Source organism: Triturus cristatus, chromosome 12, assembly GCF_964204655.1.
Source record: "Triturus cristatus chromosome 12, aTriCri1.1, whole genome shotgun sequence".
Classification (NCBI taxonomy): Eukaryota; Metazoa; Chordata; class Amphibia; order Caudata; family Salamandridae; genus Triturus; species Triturus cristatus.
The window spans coordinates 69,392,141-69,416,817 of record NC_140595.1 but is presented as its reverse complement, the minus strand read 5'-3'; the positions used below and the strand labels follow the sequence as shown (position 1 = coordinate 69,416,817).

At 42.7% G+C, this 24,677-nt stretch overlaps 1 protein-coding gene across 1 annotated transcript; it reads right to left on the bottom strand.

The window, feature by feature from the left end:
- Window positions 1-21,723, bottom strand: LOC146772528 (vimentin-type intermediate filament-associated coiled-coil protein-like). The gene is made up of 2 exons (XM_085639589.1): window positions 20,560-21,723; window positions 1-4,452 (listed from the first exon to the last, which is right to left on the bottom strand). Exons 1-2 carry the CDS (start codon window positions 20,748-20,750, stop codon window positions 4,104-4,106), a joined length of 540 nt encoding a protein of 179 aa, XP_085495715.1. The 5' UTR covers window positions 20,751-21,723; the 3' UTR covers window positions 1-4,103.
- Window positions 21,724-24,677: the final 2,954 nt, after the last annotated feature.

Genomic DNA, 24,677 nt, shown 5'->3' with positions numbered 1-24,677 from the left:
TTTGTAATGAAATGTTACCTTAAATTTTATTGAAGAAAATAGACACATTTTTCAATGATAGTCCAACATTTTGAATTTCTATAGCAAAAAAGATGGCTGGCATTTTACATTTTTTTTATTGTGTTACACGTCAACGTTAACTCCTGATATACTTTCACATAATTGTGATATTTAAAATGTTCATCTCATATAAAACATTAGAATGTTGACATTTTATATCTATACAAATATATATATCTGTAATATAGAAAAGTCTAAATTAAGCTTCTTATTACAATTGCATATGCTCAAGGTTAGGCATGGTTTGGAAACTGAGTATCTTTGATTCCATATATATTTCAATGGGTGTTCTACCCATGCCATGTCGTCTGGGGTGTTCAAGCTTATACTCGTCTTTATGTTTACTAACAGAAGATAACTTTACATTTAACTAATATTGATGAAAATAATTTCCCCAATTATTGCTTACGCTGAAAAGCTGCCATGATTGCCGCCCCAGAGGATCAAAATTGAAGATCCTTCCATAAGCATATGGATTTTTGTAGATTTTATTTGAACCAATAGTTTAGGTGTGATCTATCTTTAAATACTGAACATTCAAATATATGACCAGGCCCCTAGACCCAAAAAATACATGCCAGCCACATATTCTGATGATTTTAGAAAGTTAATTGTGCTTTGCTTTTGGCACAGGCAATTAATAATTGCTCATAATAACCTGACAGAACACGTCCTTTAACTGTATAATGCAAAAGACAAGCAATTAGGAATTACTGCCCAATCATCCTCAAAGTACAGCAATTCTAAATTCACACGTGTGAAGTTTTTATGAATGCACTTTAAAATACAAAGCGCGACATCGGGCAATGTAACATAGGCCCATTCTGAAATTCTGTGAATAGGGGGAACTTCTAGGTCTTAATGGGAATTAAAAAGCATAGGTCCCCGAAAGTGAACTGGGGTAGGGAATGTTGGTAAGGCACTCTGGATGCTCAAACAGACGATGTTGGTAAGAGTCATTCTGGAGTGAGGCACACAAAAACAAGCACACTTTTATGTGCCTATAAATTAGTGCGCTTGTTAATCCATTTTATCATTTACGATTATATATTAAATTCACATTTTGAAAAAGAAATACTGTGCGAGCGACACCTATGAATAATAAGGTATTTTCTAAGGAGAAACATGGAGTTCAAGAACACTACTACACTTCCTGTTCAGTGGCAGCATTTCATACAACGTAGTCACTGGCCGTTAATGCTGAGCAAAAGCAGGAAAATCAGAGCAGCCAAATCAGGTTGGTTGAGACTTATTTAGTGTTACCACTTTGGTCATTATTTGCGCTGTAAACTGGTGCTTACAGTACCTGCCAATAGCTATTCCTCAGGAGAATGTTGTATCAACAGGATAACACGCAAACAATTCCCTGAACCATCGTCTGCCAAGTGTTCCTGCCTAGCAAGCTTTGTTTCTGTACAAATTCCACAGATATCACGATTAGCTTTTCTAAAAGCAAGGTTTTTGATTGCATAACATTGCAAAATAGACATCTATTCAAAATACAAAACAGCCAATAGAATAGCTTCTTGGGCGTACACTAGACAGACAATGCATGTATTGACATAAATTCCATTTGTTAAAAACCCAATGCCATAACATCTGTTTGTGTTATTTTTCCACAAAATTATTAGGAGTATAAAAATAAGAAGTAAAAAATAGATTTGCAAGCAATGCTATAACAGTTACTAATAGGAACAGTATACAAACATTGTAAGAGATTTAACATGAGGAAAGTGGGATAATAAAGAAAATAAAAAATGTTATACCATACTCAACAAGCTGATAAATTACAATGCATGACCTTTTTGGAAGAGGCCAGAACTCTAGCAGTAAGTACAAGACCTCTGAAAGCTCCCCTGAACAATATTGTGCTGAACGTGGAGCAAGCCATCTTACATGACCCAGGTAGATCCACATCTTTCGGTGATGCCTACCCAATGTTCAGAGTAGATACAAGTCGTTCACTCTGCTCATCTCCTTTAAACTTGATGTTGGACAACATTTAGAGAGTGAGAAAACATGTTGCCCATGTAACGCTACCTCTTAGACCAAACTAACCAATGTTTAAGAATATTTCATTTCAAGCATGTAACACTGGACTGTTAGACATTATCCTAGATCATTTGACCATAAAGCAACAGATGTAATCAAATTCACACACTGTCAGCCGGGTACCCAAACGAATAGTCTCAAGACTGTGTAAGGATTACTTGGCAAAGTTATATATCTTTTTTGGCATAAGGTGAACACTTCAGCTTGAACATGTAGACTAATGTTTGCATCCTCTCCATGCTAATGAAAACAGCAGAAGATATTCTTCCTTATATGTCAGAAGGTGGAGCTGATTCTGGCCTTTGAGGTATTCACTTATAAGTATATATAAAGTTATGATACCCTGAAATGTTATCTGTGTCTTGAAGGAACCCCCTTGTAAACAGAAGATACATAGCTCCTTCTTGCTTTGCCAACAGAATTCAATAACTCGCTGCAGCCAGCACACTATATTTTTGAGTTTCACCATTTGTTTGCATTCTGTAGAATGTTAGTCCTGCAGGCCAGCAACTAATCACAGCTATAAAGTGATGACCGTGTCCAGTTGAGGTACAAAGGAAGAATCAAACATTGTCAGGTGGGTACTGGTTTCTGTGATAATTTGACCCACCCCAGATGCACATGAAGTAGGGACCAGTAGTGAAATAGAGACATATTTTCACTTTGAAAATAACAACACACCCTTTCTCTATCTATTCTTATATAAGTCTGTAAAAACAGGCGGAAAATTGGTGTTGGATTGTTCCCGCCATTCTTTTTAGAAACAGAAGAAAAACCAAAAATACATGCCTTATCGCTGGCAGTCTGTAATCCAGATACACTGAACAGTACACATGTATTAATTTTCTGAACACAAAGTTGAGACATACAACTGACACATTCAAACATTTGCCTGTTTATCGTGAATGATTGGTTTAAAGTTGGAGAATGTCTTAATTGGTTCAAAGGTGGAGTATATGGCTTAGTGTATATACGCTGTTCTCACATACAATGGGGAAGGGAATGGACTGACTCATAGTGGATGCTTGGTACTTTCGTGGGTACCAAGCCAACAAACTGTACAATAAGGGAAACACCAAATCTCAAAAATTTGCAGTTGGAGGTGCATGTGTGATGTTCCAAAACTATTAATGATGCCCCCTGAGATTCACCAAGCAGGCAGATTAGCTCTACAAAGTTTCTATGGCTTTTCCAGATTATTAAATAAGGCATTAATAAAGGGCTAGCAGGAAGTGCAATGCCAACCCTCAACCTGCATATAAACCGATCACAGCATTTAGTGACCTGGCATGGACTAGTGGATCATTAATAGTAATTTTATTCTAGTCTTCTGAACGTAATGTGGAATTCTTCACTTTGGGGACTGGTTTAAAAGTTATCAGGAAATCTAATTGTGTAAGTTGCATATTGCAAAGGTCCAAGCTGCATACCTTAAAAAGTGTTGTAAAAAGTGCTAGAAAAAATAAACAGTTGATTCTACTCACAAATGTAGCCAACAACCCATCAACCTTGACACTAGTAAGCCTCTATATAATAAGAAACAGTTCATGGGTCTTTGGCAACAAAGCAGACAATAAAAAGGTCCTGGGGTCATGTAGTGAGAAGATCCTTTACAAAGACACGTTGAGCATGCACAGAATTGATCTTGGATAACGCAAGGTACCTTTACTCCCTAAAAGCGGTCTGCTTTTCGTTCTGTCAGAGCCACTGACAGCTCATTTAAGTGAAGTACAGCCAGCTAAAGTAGTGTGGAAAGTCACACAGCCTGTAAAAAAAGAATTGTGTGTAGCAACCATTCCATACTCGTATATTCCAAATACCAGATGGTGAAAGTATGATATACTTTGATAAGATGTGGAAGGACTGAGAGGCCTACCCTTCAGAGAACCCATAGTTCTTGAAGTTGTTTCTTACAAAGGAACAGATAAAACTAAACACGTAGTAGTAAGCCTTGTATAAAAAGTTATTTCCACTCTCAGGTACATCCCAATTCAGACAGTAGTGCCAAATAATGTCTTTTCCAGTTCCTGGTCCTCACTATCATTTTCACAGAGGGAAAAATTATCATTGCTGTTGAGCCCGCCGTTGCTTTGGGGTACTCTGAAGACGACGGGTGATTCAGAGCCCAGGTCCGATCCTGGAAAGGCTCCCAACCGCTCGCCTTCTGCCATGTATAGCAACAGGCTATCCAGGAGGGGCCGGCTCTGACAGATCTTGCCCAGCAGTTGACTGCGGTGCTTCAGTTGGGAAATCACATCATCCTTCTCCTTGATCACTCCCAGGAGCTTCTGGGCAGTCTCCTCTGATCGAAGGAACCTTTCCTGTAGGTTAGCAATTTCCCTTTAAATAAACAGATAGAAAATGCAGAATTAAACAGCTGTCAATTGATCATCCCTGCTTTCATGTTGTTGTGGTTTCCTTTGCCCCACCTCATTTGGGCTTTCACTTAGATCAGCTTGCTGTAAAAAGGAATGAAGAAGTTACTTACCTGAAACAAACATTTTGTATAAGTCAGAAGTTCACAACCATGAATCTGCATCCCTCCCTTTGAAGAGTCGTTCATCACTTATGAAAATGGTACAGTGTACCTTACTTCTTTGAATGGACTGCCCTCCACAGGAACCTTGATCACTTTAAAGGTAAGCGGTACTGTGCATTTCTGTACCATGAATTATCTACCCTCAAAAGAATCCTCCATGAATCCACTCCTCTCTAAAACAACATTCAAACACTTTACATGAAAGCAGTACAGTACACATCAGGTTTTCCCTAAAAACTATGCTACAAGAATCCAGGACAACTCACTTTTCCTACTTTGCAGCTAAAATATGGACCAGCATTGGAACAATCCTAAAGATCCTCAGGTCAATGCAATCAGAGTCCTCTTGGCCGATCTAGCCCTTACCCAAGCCTGCTCCTTCCCCACTCACACGAAAGGGGCCACCCTCGACTGGATCATTGCTAAGAAATCAGCGGTCAAACTTATCTCCATTGATCCTTGTGATTGGTCTGACCACCACGCAATCACCTTCCTCCTGCCCAGCACTCGCAAATCATGGGCCCCCCAACCTGTGATTCCCAAACGATGGGTCAGGGACACCAAGAACCTCGACCACGAGAAATTGGCAGCTCGTTGTGAGTCTGACCTTCCCCCCCCCCCCCCCCCCCCCTCCACAGTGCACAGCGGTCACAAACCTAACGGACCACTACTCCTCCACCATATCCGACATTCTTGATGACCTGGCACCGCTAAAACTAAAAAGAACACAGATCAATGACAGAAATCCCTGGTTCAGTGGATCCCTCAACAAGGAGAGGAGATCCCTGCGACAGTCTGAACGAATCTGGAAAAAACACCCATCTGCAGCACATCTAAAACTCCTTCGCCAGGCCAGAAATGCCTACAACAAGAAAATACTCAACACAAAAAAAAAATTCTTCAGAACTGAACTGGGAAATGCGAAAAATCGGCCTTGCAAGCTGTTCGACTTGATCAAACACCAATCCAACAAACTAGTGAAAACTGCCAAAGAAACACCGAAACACTTAATATCAAGTGAGGAATTCTCTTCCTTCTTCTGTGACAAAATCTCGGCCCTAAGAAATGAGCTTAAATCTGCAACCCACCACCAAAATCAAAATCAGCCAGCTCCACCTCTTCTCTCCGTGTTGTCCTCCCAAACCTCACCCAAAAACCTAGCACACTGGTCCAACTTTAATCTATATGACAATCAATCTATCTCGAAAATTCTTGCCTCCCTAAAACCGAACAATCACTTTAACGATCCTCCCCTCTAACTGCCTAGCTGCTGCCTCCAAAGCCATCATCCCTTCCTGGACCTCAATAATCAACGCCTCCCTCCTACAGGGCTCAATTCCTGACTCGCTCAAGGCGGGCCAGGTTGTCCCCATCCTGAAAAAACCTACGCTGGACCCTACCTCCGCTGAGAACTATAGACCCATTTCCAACATCCCACTCCTTGCCAAAGTTCTGGAAAAATGTGTGCAACAGCAGCTAAGCCTTCACATCAACAACTTTCACCTGCTAGATGACTTTCAATCAGGCTTCAGACCGGGACACAGCACAGAAACCACCCTCCTCCACATTGTTGATGACGCTCTCCAAGCCCTAGACCAAGGCAAAACCTGTCTCCTAATCCTTCTAGACCTATCCTCCGCCTTTGATACGGTGAACCACGAAATTCTCCTTGAACGCCTCAAATTCAGGATGGGGTTGGAGGGCACCGTCCTTGAATGGTTTAGATCCTTACTCCAAAACCGCTCACAAAGAGTCCTCATCAATGGTGATCTATCCGCCCCCTCTCCAGTTTCTGTGGGAGTCCCCCAAGGATCAACCCTCTCCCCTAACTTTTTCAACCTTTATCTTGAACCTCTCACCGAGGTGCTTCGTGCCGCCAACATCTCCTACCTTATGTACGCCGACGACACACAGGTCTACATAAAAATCTCTTCCCCTCAGGACATTTCCTCCCTAAAAAAGGCACTGAAGCTAACAGTCCACTGGCTCACTGCCAACCAGCTTAAACTCAACGCAAACAAAACCGAATTCCTTCTGATCTCCCCACCCAAACCAAATCCAGACATCCAGGAATGTATCAAGACAATCACGGCACTAAACTACCCTCCTATCATTGTTGACTCGACAAAATCCCTGGGAATAACCCTTGACGGCAGCTTGAATATGCATAGCCATATAAACGCGATGGCCAAAACGGCTAGATTCCACCTGAGCTACCTAAGAAACCTAAAACCCTTCCTCGATAGGTCCGACCTTCAAATGGCAACCCAGGCCCTAGTCCTCTCCAGAGTTGAATATGGATGCTCTACTCTCGCAGGCTACCCAAGAACTCTCTGGCCCCACTGAAATCCTGCCTCAACACCGCTGCCAGACTCATAACTGGCTCAAAAAAATTTGACCACATCTCTCCCCACCTCAAAGCTCTGAACTGGCTTCCCCTGGAGGCCAGAATACAATTTAAACTGGCTAGCATTACTCACAAAGCTCTGTACGTGAACTCACCGACATTTCTTGCACAAAAACTCGTGATATCCGGACAGGCCAGAAATTCCCGATCCGCCAAAAACCTGCTGTTGCAGCCAGCACACTTCCGGAAGAAAAAAACCTACAATCGAGCCTTCTCTGGAGCCGCTCCAAGAATCTGGAACTCTCTCCCACCCTCCATTAGAAGACTCCCGTCCTTGGCACACTTTAAGAAGGAGACCAAAACTTTCTTAATGGGAAAATACCTCATCTAGCGAACTCTTTACAATCACCTCATAGACTTGCCTCTTGTACCTTATAACTACCTGCTCTCATTTTTTTATCCCAAATGTAGCGTCGACCTCGGCTATGGTGCACCTCATGGATTGGAAACCTTTTTATTTTTATTCTGCATGCTTCAATTTCTCTCCCTCATGTAGCTTGGACTTTAAACTGCGTGCTCCTCCTGTATCCCTTTCTCTCCCAATGTGATCCCTCCCATCCTTATGTTTTATTCCCCCCCCCCCCCCTTCAATCCTGTAAAGCGCTCTGATACCCTCACGGGTCTGGTTTGCGCTCTATAAAACTATAAAGAATAATAATAATAATAAAGTTGCCCACACCTAGTCAGTTACTGTAAAAAAATAATAATAATAAAGGTGTGTTTACAAAGAGGATCTAATGGATGCTAAGCTTATACGTGGAGACTATGGGACGGGAGTGAGCATCACGGGATGTCAATATGAGACCACAGCCATTGACACTGCATGCAGAAGTAGGAAGACAAGTGGTCAGCATTTAGCCAAGAGTTCTAGAGTGGATGTAGACATAAGCAATATAAATAAAAGGAAAACAGCTATTCATTGTTCTTCAATTAAGGGGCTGGTTCGTTGAGGATGCATACACTCGGTCACAAGATGATCAGCTCCAGGGGACACAGTGTACAGATTCACATTTTGAGGCATTTTAGACGGAGCCAGCAGTAAGGTTTTTGCCCACGTGGCAGGCATGGGTACGAACAGAGCAGGTATTGAAAGATACTGAGCGACCCAAGTCAGACAGTGGAAAAAGCAGCAGTGTCATGGAAATGTTGAAAGCTTGAGTTCACAAAGGAGATTCTGATCCAGCATTGGAAATTTGCCTGTGCGCACAGTAAGCAGATAACAAAATCAAATCACCAAGGAGAGGCTGGTGATCTCTCTCTCTCTCTGGCCCTGATCCACAGCAGGAATGAAGTATGAAAAGAAAAGGATAATACTCATTGGGTGTAGTCAAGCCTATCTGGAAAGGTATTGTGAAATGAAAGACCGGTTCATCAAGGGACTACCCTGGCAAATAAATCTCACACCGTAGACACGCCTTTTTTCTTCGGTTACGGGAATCAACCACAAAGCTGTAGCCAAATCATTTCATGACTCTGCACACAAAGTGAATTGTGGTTGGTTGCAGACTAGCCCAACCTGCTTAGCAGCTTGGTGGCCTGTATTTCCATGTAATGGGGAATTGGTCAGATTAGAATTGATTTCTATTCTGCCTTCTTCACCCATAAATGTATCAGCGGTTGTGACTACATTCCTATTGAACTGAGGAAAAGTAAGGAAATAGAGTTTATTTTGTAGTTTGTGTTCTGTACAAATGCTAAAGCTAAAGTACAAATGGTTTTAGGAAAAAACTTTACTGACTAACCAAGTCTGTGCACGCCTCTTTTGAGGGCGACAATCTTGCCTAGGTCTGTAATTGCACACATTCACAAAAAATGTGATTCTGAGAATTCTGAGTCACCAGCTCTTAACAAACTCCCAAATGCATAAACAAAAGCCATCCCTGAAAATTAGGCTGCTGGTAATGTATACAAACCTTTGTTTTATTCTTAAAATGCTTTCTATTTCTCTCTTAGAAGCAGGACTATGAGGACCAGTTTCCCCCAAACTGCTTTCTGAATAAGGTTCTCAGTTTCAGGATATCCAGTATTCATAGTTTGCACATGGGTTTTCAAAAAAATCAATGTAATGATGCCTGATCTTAGCCCCATCTTACTCAGGATACAGGTTCCATCACGGTTTCTATTTGGTGAAACACCCTCCATGTTAAGAAAAGATACATAAGTGTCAGACCTTACTGCAGATATCTCATGTTGAGAAGTCTATGCTAAATGTGGGGCTTTTCTGCATAGTAGTTCTGGTGTTCAGGGGTCAGACGTGTTACAAATAGGATAAGCTGTATTATGTCTGTGGAAAAAGTTGTTTGATATTCCTTTAAATTCTGTTACATTGCACCAAATATGATTTTGAATGCTTAAATGTGATTAGGCACATAAATGGCGTTATGCTCCTAAATATTGTCCAAACCCAAATTCATGCACCTATGTGGGATTTGGCACCCTATTTCTGTACCCAAAAGTGATATCCTGTAGATGCACACCTCTTAAACCTAACCTCTCGCTTCCACGTTAAGTTCTCTGTTTGGAGTGCTTTTGCTCCTAAATGCAAAACCACATTGAAATGATTTTGAACCTTAAGGTGATTTTTAGGCCTTTTGTGTTTTTGAACCCAAAAGTGCCTGCGCATTCTTGAATATGTTGCACTTTTAGGTTGGTTTTATACCTAGATGTGATTTTGCACCTAAAATATTTTGCAGATTCTTGCTGATGTTGGAACAGGAGCGATTTACCCTAAAATAGATTTTTTTATTAGATGGTCGTGATTTGTGTTCAGTTTTCACACTCCTGTAAGTGTTGCAAAAAAAGATTATTTTGCACATATGTGTGATTTTTGCTCCATCAAGCATTTCCAGAATTTAGTAATGGTTACTGTGTTCCTGAACGTGGTTGGGTACCTAAATGTCAATCTGCTTCTGAATGTTATAACATTCCTGCTTACACTCCACAAAGTGGGATTTTGCACCTAAAAGTGATTTGTAACTGAAAGAGATTTTGCACCTAAATATTTTGTTTACTACTAAACAGGGTGTGTGCTATTAAAGGTATTTTCAGTTTTTGTTAGTTTTTGCAGCAAAAGTGAGGAGTTGGGTTCCTAAAAGTGTTTCCACATTTCTGCTGATTGTGCACCTTAATATATTTGTACACTCAAGTGTGATTTTACATATAGCTAGGATTTCTGCACCAGAACGTTGTCCAGGGTCATGCTGTGCTGCACCAAGGGTGATATTCCAACTCAATGTGCTTCCAACCAAATGTGACATCATACTGGAGCACAACTTATACACCTAATCTGATATCTTACTTCCTCTATGCACTAAGCACTGCATCAAATGTGGTTTTGCACTGTGTTTGTATACCTAAATAGGATTTTTGCTCCTCCGATAGATTTTGCAATAATATTTTTTTTTGCCCTTAAATGAGATTTTTTTAGCAGAAATAGGATTTTGCTTCTATATGTGTTAATACATACCTGGTTTCTTTGCACCTGCGGCGTTTTTGCACCTATTTCTGATTTTGAAACTAAAAGTGATTTTTTTCCCCACATAAATGTGCTTGTTCCTTCTTTTGTCCCGATTCTGAGTGAACCAGAGAGTGGTGGGATATTTACAACAATCGGGAAATACCGGTACCATAGGTTGTGTAATTTACCAGGTGAGATGTACAACACCTATTCGGACTTTTCACTCCCAAAACTGGCATATCATTTGGAATTCGTTACGTAACCCACAGAACTCTGCATCTATCAGTAGATGGTGATACACCAGTAGATTTCTGTTGGTATGACCTTCCGAAATTACCTGGGGAAAATTGCTCAGGTTCTATAATTTCTGTTCATGTTGGAATTTCAATCCTTACTGAAACAAGAGTTTGCACGGTTATTGGAATTTTGCTGGTAACTCAAAATGATGGCCTAAAAGAACAAGCTACTTACCTATGGTAACGCCATGTCTTATAGAGACTCAATCTGGTCGCAGATTCCTTACCTTAGAATATTACCCATTCGCCAGATTGGATCCGGAAACATTTTCTGAACCGTCGCCTTGCATGCCAGTAGACTCTGCACAGTGGCGTAGCAAGGGGCGGTCTGCCCCGGCGGCACGAGTTTTGGGGGCAGCGGCACCCTCCCCCACATTGCAAAGGAGGACCCTAACTCCGTAGTCACTGTAGGAGGAGAGAGGAGGCCAGTGTCTGGTGAGGTATCCCGACCACTAGCATCAGCCAGTTCCTCATACCAGTTATCCTTGATCATGGTCTGTTCTTGTGGGTTGGAACAACTATCAAGATCCTCTTATCCCTTTTATTTATAATCCTCACAGGACCTTTGTGGGAAATAAGGCATTGTGTGGGTCCGTCCGTGCCGGTGTTGAGCGTCACTGGTTAGACTCCTTATCTAAGTCCAGAAAAATGCTGGGTTCAGCGCCACTGGTGCCACGAAAGGCGCCACCCTAACGAACCCTCGTGGAGGTCATGGATTTATGAACAGAGTCTGTCTGTATCTAAGAACGGATCCTAAAGGCCTGACTGAAGCCAAGGGCAAACCCACCGGCGACAGTTCAACCAGGGCCACTCTTGGTCCCATGGGACTGAAGAAGCTTCAGAGCAGTCCTACCACCCAAAAATGCATCATAAAATTACTTTAGTTGGGCAGGGGTTGCTCTGGTAAATTTCGGGAAGTGCAGAGCGGACCCAGGCTCCATGTGGACGATGTGGGAGTGGGGCCTTGATTTGTGGCGTCTTTCCCGAGCCTCCTCTGAATACTTGGACCAATGCATAGAAGTCAGAGAATGCTTTGACTTCTTTTTGTGGGACTTACCAGATGAAGTCCGGCAATGTGCCTTCAAGAGCAGTCATGGGACCTCTCTCATGTCCTGGACCTGGACGGAGTCATATGTGGAGCAGGCAGGAACTTCGTGGCTCGCTCATGAATTGCCTTCGGATGCATGGTCTTGCAATCCAAGCAGGCCTTGGAGAAGGAGTCTGGCTACAAGCACCAAAGGCAGACCAAGTGGGGGTCTGTCATAGACAATTGCATGTAGCAGACACCACCACAAGGCTTAAAACCAGTAGGTTTTTTAGGAGACATAGTCCAAAATTGATGTTAAAAAGGCACACTGGTTGAAAGTTTTAAACTGAAAGTCAAACAAATCCGGTAAAAAAAAGACTGAGGGGAGCTCAATCTGGAGCTACACTGATGACGCTAAACAACACCACCTACCAATGTGCAATGGGGCTGCTCAGAAAAGAGCTTTCCGAAACCAGTCTGATGCCTGGGGAATATCCTCAGGTAAGGAAATGTGCGGCTTGAAGTCTCTATCAGATGTTTTCCACTCTCATGCTGATATTTCATCTGGGTGATTATGCTCCACTTTGTGCTGTCAACCAACCATACTGATTTACACCTTTTTCAACTAAATTAATATCTTATTACTGCATTGTCCCCCTGGACAAAATGATAGTCCATGACTGCATATTGTTGTTCTCCTATATTGAATTTGCATCTCAAGATCAATACCAACAAACATAAAACAGACCGTTTCTCATATCAGATCAGATTTTATGGCGTACAAAACGACACCTCAGAGGTCCTACTCTCCCTGACATACCCAAATCAACACCAAGCCCTGACACCTATCTGGAAAACCTTTTGAGCTTTGAGCGAAAAATACCATAATCAAAGAATGGGATCCCTCAAAACTGACCCACTCACAGTCACAACCCTGACAGAACCTACGGACAATTATTTTAAGGACAACTTGGTATTCACGCTATGGTATGGGCAGCATACAAAACCAGGGTGGTGAGGGGTAAAGCCCAAGACAAAATTGTTTTTTTAAAAATGGACATGGCGGAGAAAATTCATGTAATAAATGCTGTTAGTCTCTGGAAGAATTTACAAGCGAACCCTCCCTGCCCCTCCCCCTAGTAAGAAGAAATTAGACAGCTGAAACTGCCCCAAGTTACTTACATGGATTTAGTTGAAAAGAGAACTAGCATACACTATTTTAACATACGGTATAGTAGTATGAAGTGGGAAGCAAGGCAAGCTGTCTTCAGGGATAGCTAAATAGAAGGTAGAAAGATGTGCAGTGGGTTGGAGAAATTATCAATAGTAGGTTGGCGACCGAGTTCACGGGTAAGGATAGTGCTCAGTTCTTTCCAGAATCCTGTCAGGAATTGTATACAGCAAAGGGAACCGCAAGGGACTGGACAGACTTCTATCTTTCTGGAGAACCTACGGTTCTGGAACTAATCAGGGGAGGAGAGGCAAGACCTAAATAATGCCCCATAATTGATGAAATAACAGATGCTATTTAGCTGCTACACAGTGGAAAGGTCAGTGAGCGCCTACAGAGTGGCAGCTGAACACTTTAAGAGACTGCCATCTAGATGAGGACCCAAATTTACTAGACAAGTCAGTGCGATAGAAAACGTTATATACAGTGATGAGTGGTTCATGCTCAATAGGTCCACTAGACATAACATTAGGAGCGTGTATAAAGCCCTCACTGTACCTGAAAGACTGCAGACCCTATTGGCACTCATGTTAATAGACTTTGAGAAAGATTTCAACAGTATGTCTTGGGAGTACCTGTTCACCATCCTGACACACCTTGGGTTCTGGGTCGAACTTTAAAACCCTTACCATACTGCTATTTTATTTATTTATTTGAGTTTTATATAGCGCTGGCTAGACCCGGAGGCATCAGAGAGCTTTACATAAGGTTCCACAAAGTTACAAAACTACATCAGTTACCTGTTCCATCAATTACTAGAAAAACATTTAAAGTGCGTAAAGACGAGATAAATGGAGCTTAGAAGGGAGAGGGGGTAGGGTAAAGATATAGGAGGGAAATAGCATGGAGAGATGAGGGAGAGTATGCCCAAAGTCCGGCTGGGTAGGTGACGACCAAGGGGGCCATCTCCTCTATAGTTATCAGGTAGCTCCACCGGGCATCGGCCAAATAGCTAGGTCTCAACGGAAAAACATTTGAAAAGCATAGGGGACGAGAAAATGGAGCATAGAGGGGGAAAGGGAGTAGGGTAAAGGCGTGGGAGGGAAAATGCGAAGGCGAGACGAAGGAAAGTCTGGCCAAAGTCCGGCTGGGTAGGTGACGGCCAAGGGGGCCATCTCCTCTATAGCTATCAGGTAGCTCCACCGGGCATCGGTCAAAAAACTAGGTATAGCACTTTACATAAGGAAACATCATGTTACAAGTTACAAAAATAATCACATTAATTTCAGAGAGGTTACAAATTCAATACAGGAGTTATTAGTGACCAAGAAAAACAAGATCCACAGAAAAGAGGGGGGGGGGAGGGGGGGGGGGGGGGGGGAGTCCAGGGAGTCAACGGGAGGGAGAGCGGAGAAAGAGACGAGACATATGTCCGAGGTCCGGCTGTGTAGGTGACGGCCATAGCGGTGTGCCAGAACCTGTCTCCCCTATAGCTGTCTGGCAGCTCCACCGGGAATCGGTCATACATTTCGGACTCCGTCAGATAAAGATGAGAATCAGGAAGGGACCAAAAGTCTAGATTCCAGAGACGGGCTAGTGGAGCTGACGAGGGTGGAAGGATAGGAAGGAGAGTGTAGCTTGGCAGCCATCTTAAGGTCAGGAATCCTTAATATATATAGGCCCTATAGAGCCCTGGTAGCACACGAAGGCACCCTATCGGCCTCTTTAAACAAAACAGAGGCACAAGACATGGGTAACTTCTGCTGCCCATGCTCTTTGCCATAGTAGCTGAATTGGTGGCTCAACATCAACGGCTGAATATACAGATATTGTGGTTCTCCTGGACGTACAAGCCCAAAGACAAAATATGTAGATTACCTACTTCTGTACATCAGCAGCCCAACATTTCTTGCTGCAAGATCATACAATCTGCAGAGGATTTTGGTGGAATTTTTTACCTTGGAGCTAACTGGAATTAAACTGGGTTGTTTGTCTTGATCCCAAGGGTCAGCGGGGACACATTGCCTGTTCGGAGAGGATCATAATTACTAATGACAGCTTCAGATACCTGGGTAATAAAATTGCCAAAAACAAACCGCATATGTGGAGAACATATAACCACTCTTAGATCATACATGAAAGGAAACGGCACAATGGCTGACTCCCCTGCTCTGCATGATAGGGCAAGTCATCCTGGACAAAATTACTCTCCTCCCTAAAATCAACATACTACAAAATTATTCATTTTTACTGCTTAATGCCACTCTCAACCCAACATCTCAGGACCTTTATTTAGCAGAGTAAGCACCACATGGTGGCTTTCACCAAATGCTTCAAGTCCACCTATGAGAGTAGACTAGGCATGGTGGATACCTTTTCCTACTATCAGAAAACAGACTTGCTTGCAATCAATGACTGATATATATGGCTCCTCGGATGCACCCCACATACCGCACTGAAATCTGCCCTGTATGGCAAGCCGCTGTTGCATTATCTACACTAGGAAACCTGCCAAAGTACCTTCCCTCAACAACCTAAACTGTTATCGAATTATGGAGCACAGCGCTCAAATGAGTTAATTCGAACAGCAAACTCAAGAGACCACCTCTGGCTGGGTAATTGCCTGCCACAGGTTAATAAGTTGCGAGGATTCAGAAAGTGGGAAATAATTTGGCCCCAAGACTTCCCAGTTTTTAGGTCTCGCCTGGCGTAGACAGCGGAGACATGCGCAGTCTCGTTGGCGAGATTTAATGAGTTAGGGTAGATTTCTCTAGTGGGCTTTAAGTCCCGCCCCTCTTTTCCATTGGTTGGCGTCACCGTTTATGCTAAACGGTGGCTTGCCATTGGAAAAGAGCGTCTAGTGACGTACACTTTTCTCTTTTAGAGCCGTCCCAGTTGGACTGGCTCGGTTGCTTTACGTCTGTGGGAAAAGCTTTTCTTATCTTTATGGGGCCATGTGTTTCAAACATATGGCCCCATAAAGACAAGAAAGCTTTGCGAAGGACGAAAGTGAAAGCCGACCGTGCCTTAGCTCAGCCAGGCGTGGCGAGACTCCACCCCCTCTGCCATGCCATTCCCGCACACGCGTTTGTGGCTCCTGACGTGCTCTCCGAGGGAGCCTTGGTGTTGGGCGCCATTACAGGTATGGGTCCAAGTCAAAATGAGGGGGGGCCGGATTTCATGTATTTTCTGGCTACGGTGCTGTATGGCGGTTTCAAATCTGGTTCGAACTCGGACCCACAGCTGTCGTGCGCAGAGGGTTAAATCCGCCTCCCACCCCCGGGAGGCTGCACAGTGTAATGCGTGCACGCCCCCTCACCCTCCTTCTCCCCCTCTTGCCTTCTTGCTCTATTGCAGGAATTGAATGGCCGGTCCCTGAGCTTCTCCACGCTTTCCAGGGCCTGGGTGGCGGGCCTATGGGCTGTTGGCAGAGACTAGATTCACAGAAGCGGCCCGGTGGCCAAAGGGGTGGGCACGTGATCACGAAATGTGAGAGGCCCGCTGCGAGGGGTCGTCTGAGTCAGACCCACCCGCCGACACCCGAGGGAAGAATGAACACAACAACAGGTAATGCGCTGGCTCTGAGGAGGGGTGGTAGAGCTGGGGGTGATGTGGCGGCATCCGTGTACTCTGTGCACCATAATGCCCCCAGTTCCTACGACCGGAATCTCCTCTGTGTGATAGAACGCTGCCTAGGCCTGTCGAAGCCTCTGTGTGACAGAGCGCAGCCAGAGCTCTTGGAATGGGGTGGCCAGGTATAGAGTGCCTCTGGCGGGGAAGGAGGAGACATAAGCTTTACAGGCCTTGTGTTTCCGGGGGGGGGGGGCGGCGGTTGGGGGTGAGAGGGAAGGCAGGATGCCCCTAGATTTTCCTAACAGTGGTGTTGTTGTCCCTGATAAATGTTCTCAGCTGTGAAACTGTTCGAGACTGATCATTGACTTTATTGGGGAGAGTGCGGCCTGTATGTTTTATGGGAGGAATGGGAAACTATATTTGCTACCCCTCTTGATCATTGGAAAGAAACTACGATGCCGTAGCGATCTTTGCGTGTCGGGCATGCTAATTTTGGTAATATAATTGGAGGAAGAGTACATTTGTGTTGTTTACTTATTGGGGGTTTGTAGAGGTCGACTTAAAACAGAAGTCAGTGCAGGTTTGAAGAGTTGGGGGTGTAAGGTTACAGCCTCACATGACCAGTTTAGATAAAAGAAAAAACAATGTTCTTGTAACGCATGTCCCTTCTGAAAACTAGAGTATCCCTGAAGAATTGTGAATAGGTCTGTGTTTTGTGCCTACGGTTACTACGGGGCCAGTCTTCCAATGGGTGATCAGTAAGGTACTAGCATAGATTAAAAGTTCAAGTGTAAGCTTTCTTTTTAGCATGCACTATCACAGGTGTCAGCAGGTTCCTGTGCCGCACTTCAAAGCATCGAGGTAAGGGACAGCTAGGTCTGCAGTTTTCTATTTGAACACCTCTCCAGCTCATCCTTTCCTATGCAGCATGGCCTCGGAAGCTGAAGAGATTCTGCTACCCGTGCCTGTTCGGCAGAAGAAGGAATGGAGGAGGTCTGGCTGTAGCTCGGTGCCGAACATGGTCTAGACCTCACTTGATGAGTTTGTCAATACTGAGTTTTGGGCCTCTAGTGAGAGGCCTGTCGTGCTGCGATCTCTGCATTATTCGCTAGGAGTACGCACTTTTCATTCTGCGGGCTTTGGGGGAATCTCTTGTTCAGGCGCAGTCTATAAGCCTAACGGAGGCAAAGGATGCTGGCAAAATATCTGCTGTTGCTGGTGATGCAAATGTGTGCTGAAGACACAGATGTAAGGGGTTTGGGGTGTTTTTCATTTTTATGATCTATGGTGAAGGCATAGTACATCTACTCAATATACCTAACTTGTTACCACTGTAAGTCGGAAGGGCCAGGCTGCAGTGCATTTTACTTCTTAGGTCGAGCATTCGAGACCTCTTGTATATACTCTAGTATATACTTATATGTGTATGTACATTGTGGGCTCTGGAGATCAGCCCTAGGACTTGTCTGCTTCCGCTTTAAGACTTTTTTTCGGTTCAGCTGCCTCTAATTAACTGTCTCGATAGAAAACAACCAGTAGAGGTCAGTAAAATAACAGAATTGCTTTCTGCTTGTTCAACTGCCACCCAGGCTAATTTGCTGCATAGCTAAATACCTATAAGTTCCCAAAGACGAGACCGATTGCATTGCAAATGCTTGTTTAGATACCAGCAACTCTGACATGGGCTCCAACCATAACTGACACCTGGCATAGATATCATGAATTCAACCCCCTGGAGATTAAGCTCATCATGCCTCACTTACCTCAACATCGTAGTATATATTGTCACTGTAAAGGTCCCTGGTTATGAACACGCCGGAAACATTCTACTAACTCCAGGGGGAATGAGAAAAGATCTCACACTGTTCGAGAAGGAAGACTGTTCCTTCGCACTGATGCATGAAAACAGGCAGCTATATCCCTCTATAACGCCTGATCCAGTTTAATTATTTACATCAAATATATCTTCCGCTTCTATGACTATAACGCATGGAGATTAGCTCTGATCCACCTGCTTCGAATGTAAATCTGAGGTAGGAGCCTTCCTGCACACTGTTTGGTCAGGTAAACTTTTTTTGCCTTTTTGACTTGCTGTGCAGGACACCATATAAATGGTCTTGGGTCGCCCTCAACAACTATCCCCCAAAATGGCACTCCTTAACAAACTGGAAGACGGAGATTTGACTCTTTATCACACAGCAGTTAGTCACATGGAAAACAGAAATTGTTGAGAAATGGAGAGTACCCGATCCACCAACGACTAGTGGATGGAAGGCCAGCATGGGCACTATTTGTACACTTGAGAAGCCTATTTATGAGGCACGAGGATTCCCCAAAAGTATAGCAAGACTCAAGACAACTTGAAACCACAAAGAGGTTACACATTGATTTAAGGGGAGTGAGAAAGGAACACATACAACCAATTATGTTTATCGAGTTATAGGATCACATGGGTTATTACCATTACTGCATTATTAAAGCGAGTTTGTATTAAATGCTCAACCCAATTAGTATGCAGATACCGAAGGCATTACCACGTTGAAAAGTTGTTTGTTTGCATTTCCTAACAAATGCAAATAAAAAGAATTGATAAAAAAATGTCTCAAGGAAAGGCCAGTTAAGGAAATCAACCCAAACATTATAGAGTCAGCGAAATCCACTGGCTCCATACTAGACAAGAACCTGAATCTACAACTTTACATTAACACTAGAGCCAACTGTACACAATTCAGAATGAGATTGCCACAAGAGATAGAAACTCCTGCTTCTATCCTCCGACTCCAAAAAAAGTCATCCAGGACTTGGTTTTGTCGAGAATGGATTTGATAACTGTCTCCTAGTGAGACTTCCCAAAATCCACCTGGATCCTCACTTAGTAGTAACCCTACAGGCTACAGCCAGACTGGTCCTGAGATCCACTAAGTCTGAGCATATTTCCCATTCACAGGTCTTTGAACTAACGCCCTATAAAAACAAGAAATATGCTGACACCTGCATCCGTCACCCATAAAGCCTTACATGAGGACACCTCCAAATAACTGACTAAGAAAATCTGGGTCTCATAGTGCCATCGCCACCTAAGGAGATGTGACTGCCTCCGGAAACTCCGGGAAAGGCCAGACATGTAGAAATCAAAAACGTAATCATTCTTCAGTGGCATCCAAGAGTAGGGAACGTTATTATCCCAAACACGAAAACGATAACTTAATACATGACTTTTAACAAAGAACTAAAAATTCAGTTACTTGTGCACCACTGACTGATCTAGACAAAAAGGCTTATTCGCAACTTCTGTACTATGAAACTGTATTCACATCTACACCCCACTAACCTATGTCTAACCATTATTTTAGAATATGCAAAGATCAGAACCGTGAACTTTAAATTAAATTTAATAGAATTCAATGTTGTCAAATTTTAATAAACCATATCAACTGTTGTACTTATAACCCTTTAACTGAAAGCACCCTGTCACCCTCGCACCTATTTTATTACTCTTAATGCTGGAGGTCTGCTGGTTTTTAAGCACAATACATCTTGGCCTGAGGTAAGGTAGGGATAACATTCCCAGGAACTAATAAAGTATAAAAATTAGGAATAAAATCAATGCCCCCTAGAACACATGACACTCAAAGCCATCGATAGAAGTACTCTGCAATAAACAGTTGACACCTCTAGCAAAAAGATGCACGCAATACTCATACCTGTTTTTAGGACAAACCTTGGTTCTTCTAGGTGATAGCCCATTATGGCAAGAACACTGCAATTACCCAAACCTGCTAGTCTTCAGGAAAGGAAACATCTCAACTCCCACAGTTCCCACACCACTCTTTGAAAAAGAACATGAGCTTGCTTGAAGACCAAGAGTAGAAAAGAATGAATGTAACTTACGCCTCAAGAAATTACATCCACATATGAACTGTATTTCAGGTGCCCAGATGTATGTATACAGGATTATTTATCTACCCCTACCATACCTGTCTTTCCCTTCTGTGATCTCCCGGATTGTTGTGCGGAATTGTTCATCCTTCCTGATCAGGCTCTCTGCCTGCTCCCTCACAGTCGCTTCAGTGGTCCCAAGGCGCTGCTCCAGTTCAACCACCCGCCGGTGTAGAGCCACTAGATGGGCATTGGCCTCCTTGATCTGCAGCGGTGAGAGTATTGACATTGCTCGGAGGTTCCCCTACAACTCTCCCTAAAATCCTACGTAGTATCTGTCTGTTAAGGCAAAAGTAACCTGAGAGTGCCAGAGGGTCGCAGCAAAAGGAGATATTAACCTTTCCTTATCAAATCTGTACAGGAAATCTGAATGGTCCCAATATTTTCTCCCAAATTACCTCAACAATAGTTTGTTTCCAGTTTACCGCTCAATGCTTCACAAATTAGCCCACAATAACATCTTCAAGGGGAAGGATTGGGTCGCTGGTGAGCTATTATGTTGACTACTAACAGTATGTTGGCATAAGTGCTTAACAGAAACTAGGTCTACGACGTTCATTGCTATTTTATATCGCTATGCTGTAAACACAGACCCACAGTTTTTTATTTAAATCGTAACATTTTACATAAATGCGGTATTATCAATTTGCTTTTAACACATCTCTGTTATCAAAAGTTAAAAGTCACTCGATTAGATTTAAAACCAATCACACAGTGGTCTGTATTACAATATATAAAGGGGCATTGGAATATATAAAGGCATTACATTTACATTTAGTTTCAAGATACAATCTCTAGGTCCTTGTTTAAAGGCAAACACCAATGATAATTTCAATTCTGGACCTAGCATATAAGCAATAATTATATATATAAAAAAATAACTGAATAAATCTGTAAAAGCTTTTTTCTGCGGAGTATCGACCCTGACTCTAGTTCCTGTAGTCAGCAGCTTCTACAACTATCCCAGTACCACGAAGTGCATCCTTTTATGGCTGCAGTCACCATCCTTGTCATTTTCTTCTCTAAATGTCACTCTCCCTGCTCAGTTTGTGTCTGCGGGGTGTGACATTGTGGCTGTCCCACAATTCTTGCAACCCTGCTGCCCTAGAGGGTAATTCTTCCAGCACGCCTTCAAAGTCTGACTCTTGTTTCCTGCTTCTCCAACCAGGAAGTGTACGGGCATCGGGCGAGTAAGAGAGCAGCTTTCTGATTGGTTGAAGTGAGAGCAAAGCCGGTTGGTGCGCTGTGTGGCTGAGCTGTGCATGTGGCGATGGTGCTGATGGGAGGCAGGCTCTTGACAGCTGTTCCGCCAAAAGATTCTTGAGGGACAAAATGAGGGGTTTCGCTAAACAAAAATTATAAAACCCTGTTATTACACCCTATTAAAACCAAAAGGATGTGCCAGTAAGGCAAAAATAAAGTTTACCTGCTCCAGGGCACGAGACTCGATCGTGCAAATAAGTAACCTGGGGATCCACAGACCAATTGTGGATATTTGTTACATTTCTGTCCTTTTTTTAAATGGCCTATTCAACAGTATGTAAAAAAAAAAAAAAGTTGACCATTCATAGGATAATAAATATAAGTGAATGTAGTAAAGTGCATTTCGGAGCACAATAAATTAAAATCATTTTAATTCCATCATATAAACATAAAGCTATAGAAATGTAAAATGTAAGACTAACTTGCAATCCCTAAGTTCAAACTCAATTTGAAGTCCAGACCCCATTTTATGTGCTTTTGTTGAAAACATAGGCCATACTTCACCGAATCATATATACAGTGAAAACAATAATAAACAGCAACGACATATCTTACATATAGGCATGTCAATAGATCCGATTCAGGCGGGAGGCGCCCACATTTTAACGCACAAAATTAAGGCAATTTCTCACCTGAAATTGCCTCTCATTCAATAGAAGTCAATTGGGGGAAATACATTATCTCGATATATATATATATTTTTTTAAAGCTCCCACTTTCTCTCCTACAGTGTTGGCATGTATGTTTAGGGGACCCTGATTTCGATGAAGAGTGTTGTAGTGGAATGTATACAGCTATTTCTATCACTGAGAGGAACTGAATCGCTTTAAGGATGGTTAGTATGCTACTTCTTGCGATGCTTACAACGTCTGAGATTTTGTAATGCATTTGAAGTTTGATTTTATCCAGATATTTATCACACGGTTGTCATTGCTGTTTGTAAGTAGACAGCGAGGCAAGCTGACCTGCAATCAATTATGTTTATTTATACATTTTATATAGTGCAAACGTGGCACAAGAAAATTATGCATTGGAACAAAATCAAGTTATGCGTAATAATGACAAGTGAATGGCAGACTGGTGGACCCGATGCCCACTTACTCATGCAGTGTGACAGACAGCAGCAAGTGGGTGAATACAGACCTGTCAATCTTAGAATCATGTTCACTGTGTGATTGGAAATGTTGAAGGAAGCAGACCTTTACAGAGGGGCCCGGGCCGTTGAGAGAGTTACTTTCTCCCCCCCCCCCCTGCAATTCCTACTCTCCTCTATAGCAATAATTAAATCATATAAAGCCACCTTCCATATCCTGGGGAATTTCTAATTGAACCCGGCTGCGAGAGCTCATGCCTGAGCTGAAAAGCTAATCTGTGCATATGTTTACCATTTACCATGTAATAGTGGGTCTTCACTGGGTTGCCGTGTGATGAGTGAAGAAACAAAACTGTGTCAATCCGTGGCACTGTGTAAGTTGACAGGCTTGTGAAGCTATGTCACCACCTCACTACCTTTACTTTGCCTTTCCATCATCTCTTCACGTCATTTCATCATGGATGTTACCTCATACCACCATGACCTTCATCTGACAAAGTTGCTATTCCAAATCCAGAGTAACTAATTTGAGGGCAGGAGCCATTCTGCGTGCATGGCCTCCTAAACTAACGGATATGTCAATGTAATGGTTTTGACAAGATAATGACGAAAGAGATGATGGGGGCTACTGGCATGGATGAATCAAATTATGGTTCATCGCCCTCCGGTTAGTTGCATTGTGATTGACCGTGATTCGCATTTTTAGAGCTTGAATATTTTTCGGTTAGTTGTATTGTGACATGCCATGATTTGCTCATCTAAACCTCTATCAAGTTGCAGTTAGTTGCATGATGACTGGCTTGCATCACCGTGTGGTTATTGCATGCAGACTAGCCATGATTTGTACTCCTAGAACCGAATCATCTTACAGTTAGTTGCCTGGGAACTGCCCATGATTTGCATGTTTAGAGCTTGATCACAATGCAGTTCTTTGCATTGTGAATGATCATGATGTGCACGTCTGGAGCTCATTCACCTTGTGGTGAGTTGCATAACTGGCCATGATTTGCAAGTTTAGAGCTCAGTCTCTTTGCAAGTCATTGCATGGTGAATCGCCATGATACACACATCTAGAGCTCAGTTGCATGCTAAGTGGCCATGATTTGAATGTTTAGAGCTCGATCCATCACCATTTAGTTCCTTGCATGATAAGAGGCCATCATTTTCACGTCAGAACTCAGACTGGATGAGGTTAGTTGCGTAGTAACTGGCCTTAGTTTGCAAGTTTAGAGCGCGATCTAGGGGAAAGTGAAATATTTGACGAATTCTACGCCTATTGCTTATGTTATTTCTTTGATGGTAGATAGCACTTGCTACAGTGGCTATTACTTTATGACACCTGAGGGGGGTATTGTATCATCTTATTGAGAGGTTTTTTCTTTACATTACTAGTACTGCTGTTAGAGACCTGAGGTTGTACAATGGGTTAAACCCTTTTCCTGGACCTATCTGTTCTCTGTAACCTGAACAGTAGGTCCCCTTTTCACAACTGAAAAGTTGTCCATGACCTGAGAGTGTGAGATCTGTATAATTGAAACATTTTCCCTGAATAATTTCAAAGTGGATTCGTTGTCAAAACATATGACTAAGAATCTATTTGTAAGGGGCAGAATGAGTACGTTAAACAAAGTAAGTAAAGCTATATGCATTCTGAAGCATAGTGTGCCAGTTAAATTATCTATCCCGGTGTTTAAAACTATGGATTTGAAGCCAAAGTTTTAGTGAAATTGTGCTACAGATCGCACCTTTTAAAAAAATTATTAGGGAGTGTAAACTAAAGGTGGGCAAGTCACTGAAAGC

Excerpts from the sequence above, each read along its gene's own strand:
- LOC146772528 (XM_085639589.1), bottom strand. The coding sequence starts at position 20,750 with ATGTCAATACTCTCACCGCTGCAGATCAAGGAGGCCAATGCCCATCTA. Across the intron at positions 4,453-20,559 it reads ATCACAGAAGGGAAAGACAG|GGAAATTGCTAACCTACAGG; the intron begins GTATGGTAGGGG and ends GTTTATTTAAAG.